Source organism: Rhinatrema bivittatum, chromosome 7 (assembly GCF_901001135.1).
Source record: "Rhinatrema bivittatum chromosome 7, aRhiBiv1.1, whole genome shotgun sequence".
In the NCBI taxonomy this organism is placed as follows: Eukaryota; Metazoa; Chordata; class Amphibia; order Gymnophiona; family Rhinatrematidae; genus Rhinatrema; species Rhinatrema bivittatum.
This window is the reverse complement of record NC_042621.1, coordinates 162,845,192-162,851,191: the sequence shown is the minus strand read 5'-3', so window position 1 is coordinate 162,851,191 and position 6,000 is coordinate 162,845,192. Positions and strand designations below refer to the sequence as shown.

The following is a 6,000-nucleotide window of genomic DNA, read 5'->3' as shown; positions in this document are numbered from 1 at the left end:
CTGTGCAATTTACTCCCCCACCCCCCCCTCAATTATAACAATCTTGACCCAAATGTACATGAATAGCACACATTGTAAAAGTACTCTAAAACAACAACACAGCCCTAACAATACGGCAGGGGAATAAATGGTTCTCACCAAGGGGACTCGGCGAGGGGTTTCACAGAGGGGTATTATACTGCAAGGTGGAGATGCAGGGGGCCAGTATTTGAATTTCAGGTGCTGTGCTGCCTTTCTGGGAACTTGCACTGAGTACCCTGGACCATAGGGCTGCAAACTACTGTTCTTCCCTGAAGGTTAAAGAATCCACTGTTAAATTCTGTTAGGGTGTAAATTTAATAAGCTGTATATTTATTTTCTAATGTGACTACTCCATTCTCTTGGCAGCCTACTGTATATACATATTCGAGGGGGGGTTGGGCTGCTAATATTTATGTTTCATAAATCCCAAAAAATGCAGTGTACACATTTGGAAGCATTTTATAATTTGAAAATCAGAAGATTAAAGATATAGCATGGAAAATGTAAGCTGTTCTGGGAATCCAATGCTCTGTTTTAATTCTTCTTCTCTTATATCTTTTGGAAAGAATACTATCTAGAGCTAAAGTGTGCATATTGCAGTCTCAGGCAATATTCTGCAATCTCTTGAAGCTGCAGATTACAAAAAATATCAGTGCAGAGAACGTAAAGGATCTCTACCAACAGGTTTGTCCCAGGGGTATGGAGAGTAGGACTAAGATAGTATTTGGTTGGGCTTTAGCTCCCCCATGTGGGAATTTGAGATGGTGGACCCCACTAGTCGCCATCTTACTATGTGAAATCTTTAGTTGAGTCCCCTAGGGGCAGCATGTCCCCCTTGCTGTTCCAATTTTTTGTTTATTTCCTAGGGAAGGGCCTTTGGGTCTATGGATTGAGATTTGAGTGAATTAAAGGGCATCTTCACCTATTTTTGCCATGTTCTTTGGAAAATTTTCAGTGGTGAGGAGAACGTTTATTCCATCCTTCCTGCCTCTTGTTTGGTTTCCCCTTTTATTGAAGAACTTTGCTTTTGATTTACTTGAGTGCGCCAGATCAAAAAGGAACTCCATTTTCTACCATCGAGAAAAAGTATATTTTTCGCATAGAAAGAACCGAAGGACCATGGATCCACATCCATTCTCAGGGAAGAGGAGTAGGGGAGGAAAGAAGAAGACCAGTAGCACTACTCAGGGCGACCACAACAATCTCAATGAGATCAACCAAGGCGAGAAAGAGTTTGGAGAATACTCTTCATGTACAACAATAGGAACATGAGATTTCTGCTCAGCTGGAGAAAAGGTATGAAATAGATACATTGCACTTAAATTGAAATGCTTTATTATTCATCATTGTTTCAAGAGAAAGTCAAATAATGGAAAGGAATAAAATCATGAGAGACAATTGGCTTGGAACATTTGTTCAGTGATTTGGAAGCAACGAGTCAGAAATTTATTGAAACCCTAAATTGTAGAGCTGGACATTGTAAATATCAAGAACTGTGAAGGAATCTTTTATCAATTTCCATCAACAATCACTAACAGTTAGGTTGGAAACCCATCCTTGCATCCAGCGTGATTTTTATTACTTTTTGCAGTTGGCTTCAACATGTACCTGTTAACAGATTGGACTATTACACAAAGCTAAGGGTCTAGGAAGAGATTGTCCCTGCCCCCCCCCCCCCATATTAGGGAATTCTGGACACGTAGAATAAATTAATATTCAGAGAGGATTGTGACATCTAAACTTGGATTTGAGGTGTGGTCCCTGGAATTATTTGACAAATTCCATCTTTATTTTCCATCAACCTAAGAACAATTCTAGTAGCCACAGATTACATAACCATAAAGGTTCTCGTCCTTCTCTGTTATGGTCTTCTTTGCATGTTCCTGGAGGTCCTGGAGAAAGATTCTTATATGCTTCTCTTCTTCAGCAGAATTTGCTATTGTTTTATGGCAATTCATATCAGTAGGAAAATAAGCTGATGTCTGTCCACTGACAGCAACTGATGAGGCTGAAATAATAAAACATGATAAAAAGTTCAGTTTGGTACCAGCGTGAAACTAATAAACATGTCTGCACACTACATACACCCTGACAGGCACAGCATCCACAATTCTTTTACATTTTCTATGACAATATCCTTGAAAAATCTATATTTTCCCACACTAAACTTGACTCCGGAGGAGAAAAAAAGCTTTATTGAAAAAATAAGCTCTTCATGCTATCTATGACGACTATGTGCTAAGGCTGTGTTAAAAGTGATGATTAATGTGGATTAATGCATCTATAAAAGAGAAAATCCTTATATAGAGTCAATGTCAGAAAGCTGTAAAAGCCAGATGTATGTCCATTTCATTTATATACAGTAATTTTAAAGGTCTTAACAAAGATAGTATGCCTACATCCTTAAATCTGGTTAGCCTATTAAAGCCTCTGTTCATTTACCTTTCTGGATTTCTTTCAATGCCTTCCTTCCTAACATAAAAAATGAATTCTATTATAAGCTATATAATGCCTGAAAGTATATAAATGCATTCTGCCTTGAAATACTTTATCTCTGTTTACATGACATTTACCAGGGTATAGCTGCACTAAAATTTGCAATATATATAAACAATTGCCTTTCCTTAATAAACTAGACTTCCACCAGCAGTGCTCACCTATGCAATCAGCTAGCTTGTTTCCACCAACAAGTTGTGTTGTCCAGGAGTAACCAGTATGAATTCCACATTCTTCGAATAATCTGCTTTTTCTCAAGAATGCAAAGTCATAACCCTTGTACACAAGAAAAACTTTTAATTAAAACATACATCAACTTAAATCATAAATGATTATGGTATATATAAGTAGAGTTTTCATGTTGTTAAACATGTTTTTCTTTTTGGCCCCTCATACTTTGATATATAATGTGATAGTTTGTTAAATTTTGAAATATCTATACAGTAGATCACCTTTTATCCACTACCCAGAAACTCTAGTTATCTGAAAAATGGTGCTTTTCCCCAGCCCTTTTCTTACTCACTCCTCATGTCACCTCTCTTCCCTCCTCTTACTCCCAAGTGGTTCACAGCTCAGATCAGATGTTTTAACCATGATTAATCTCACAGAGCACTCTGAAGATCAAACAGCTGATCTGAGCTGCCAACCACACTGGAAGGAAACTGGCAGGCAGCAGAAGAAATGGGTGAAAGTAGTGTTGGGCCAGGGTGAACTAGCAGAGAAGGGGCTAGGTCAGACAGCTGGAGGGGAAGGGAGGGTCACAGGGTGGTGAAAGGTGGTGAATGTCCATTATTCTGAAAACTCCATTATCTGAAATGGTCTTGGTCCTGACCATATTGGATAAAGGGTGCTTTATTTCTAAATAGAGAAAAAAAACCCTAAAATCACTTTAAAATGTATAGAATTTAGTTTCTAGATTATTTTCTTTAGTGATAAAGGCCTGGCTTTGCACTTTTTTTTTTTTTTAATATGGACCAGAATACTCTGGGCAAAATGCAAGAAGCATTAAACAGGATATCACAAGCATACTCAGCTACTCCAAACCTAAAGTCGCTGACAATAACCCAGCTCTCTCCATTAAAGATTTAGTTTTCAGTGCAAATATTCAAATAGAAGTTTTGCCATCTATCTCCCTACTATGTGTGTGGCTATTGGAAAATATGCAACTTTCAGCAGAACAGCAGAGTTTCAATGGATCAGGTCTCATACCAACTGCTGTGACATTGGTACTCCCTCTGAAAGCATCTTTCTTAACTCTCAAACTCTTCCATGCATGCTCCAGGAGATTGGATGGGTGCACGGGAGCAGTGGCAGAAAAGGACTGAGAGTAGAAATAGCCACATTTTATTCCCAGCCCATGTAACTCTTTCTCTACCCAGCATCTCATTCCTCTTTTTATTTTATTTTTTTTCCCATCAGTAACCTGTCTGCAAATAAGAAAGTTGTTGTTGGTGGTGGTAGTATTGGGGCGGGGGGGGGGGGGGGGGGTAGGTGATGGACAGCATTGCTAACCAAAATGCAAGATTTTTTCAAGCTGATTTTTTTTATCACTTACCTGATTGCACATCGGTTTACAGTAGCGGACACTTGCAATAGTAACACACACCAAACCACCATTACTGGGAGCCAAAGGAGCAGAGCAATTCCTTGGAGTGAAATTATTCCAAGCTTTAAAAAACAAAGAAACATGATCATGAAGCAAGTAGTCCATGTCACAGAAGCAAAAGCACAATACTTTTCAGAGCTTACGTTATGTGAATGCCGAAATCTGATTGGCGATCTGGTATCACATGATTAAGTATTCCTCTCTCATCGATCTGGCCTCCTTTTTGCTTTGAAAGGAGGACAAAGCTAAGATTTAATAAATTAGGGCTCCTTTTACTTCACATGAAGTCAGCAAGGAGGCTATGGCAAATAGCTATTCCTACAAGGCAGATGATAAAAGCAAACGTCAGTTCAAAGCTAAAGCAGAGGCTGCATAGGAGGCCAAATAGCAGTGAATTGGGTGATAAGCATACAATGAAGCATTTTGGGCATGTCCTGCAATATGCCATGGTATGCATTAAGGGTGTGTATTCATTTTAAAATGATACAAAAAGGCAACCAAAGAGCCTGTTTTGCTACTCGTGATTTCGAAACAAAACAAAAATCCCCAATGAAATTTGATGGAGTGTTTGGGGGTTTTTTTTTCATTTTGTTTCAAAAATGGAAGGCACCTGCACCTGAGTCTCCTGTCACAGCTGCCATTGCAAAAAATAACTTGGCTGTACAAAAAAAAAAGGCATAGGACACAGGACTGGCCAGCAGATTGCAAATCAGGACCTGATGGGTAAGGAGTGACTGAGGATTGTTCCTGCCCCATGGAAAGGGTAAGAGAGGCATCCAGGAGAAGGGGGAGGGCATAGTGAAAAACCTGGGGAGTGTTCAGTTCTTTAATTTTGGCAGTGCTCAATTTTGTTTTGGCATGTAGAGGGGAGAACATAAGAACATAACATAAGATATGCCATACTGGGTCCAAACAGTGGCCAATCAAGTCACAAGTACCAGGCAAGTAACATTAAGGGGCATATTTTCAAAGGGGTACGCACTTAAGATACGTGCATACCACTCAAAAACCTGCCCCAAGTTCCCCCTGCGGGCGTACTTTTTTAAAATCTGCCTCCTAATGAATAGAACCCAAGCTACTAATCCTTATTGCTTAAAGGCAGCTTATGGAGTTCTGCTCTAGAAAATTATCCAAACCTTTTTTAAACCCAGCTACACTAACTGCCATAACCACATCCTCTGGCAATGAATTCCAGAGCTTAATTGTGCGTTGAGTGGAAAATAATTTTCTTTGATTTGTTTTAAATGAGTTACTTGCTAACAACATGGAGTGCTCCTAGTCCTTGTATTATCAAAAAGAGTAAATAACTGATTCACATTTACCCGTCCATATCCTTTCATGATTTTAAAGATCTCTATCATATCCCCCCTCAGCCATCTCTTCTCCAAGCTGAAGAGCCCTAACCTCTTTAGCCTTTCTACCCCTTTATCATTTTGGTCGCCCTTCTCTGTACTTTCTCCATTGCAAGGTGCGGTCTCACCATGGAGCGATACAGAGGATTTTTATAACATCCATCATTTTATTTTCTATTCCATTCCTAATAATTCCTAACATTCTGTTTGCTTTTTTGACTGCCGCAGCACACTGAGCTGATGATTTAAATGTGTTATCCACTATGACACCTAGATCTCTTTCCTGGGTGGTAACAAGTATCTCCCCAACATCCTCTTCAGTAAATACGAAAGCAAAGAATTTGTTTAGTCTTTCCACAATGGCCTTATCTTCCCTAAGTGCCCGTTTAACCCCTCAATCATCTAACGGTCCAACCGACTCCCTCGTAGGCTTTCTGCTCTGGATATATTTTTTAAAGTTTTTATTATGAGTATTTGCCTCTATAGCCAACTTCTTTTCAAATTGTCTCTTAGCCTGTCTTATTG

At 39.2% G+C, this 6,000-nt stretch overlaps 1 protein-coding gene across 1 annotated transcript in view; it reads right to left on the bottom strand.

Annotated features, from left to right (window-relative positions):
* Positions 1 to 1,339: 1,339 nt before the first annotated feature.
* LOC115095563 overlaps positions 1,340 to 6,000 on the bottom strand; it is a 29,932-nt gene continuing 25,271 nt past the window's right edge. Inside the window, exons 4-6 of the mRNA XM_029609462.1 lie at positions 4,073 to 4,185; positions 2,679 to 2,793; positions 1,340 to 2,029 (exon numbers count right to left, since the gene is read on the bottom strand). Coding sequence (XP_029465322.1) covers positions 1,836 to 2,029; positions 2,679 to 2,793; positions 4,073 to 4,185 — 422 coding nt within the window. The 3' untranslated portion in view covers positions 1,340 to 1,835. The remainder of the gene's footprint in view (positions 2,030 to 2,678; positions 2,794 to 4,072; positions 4,186 to 6,000) is intronic.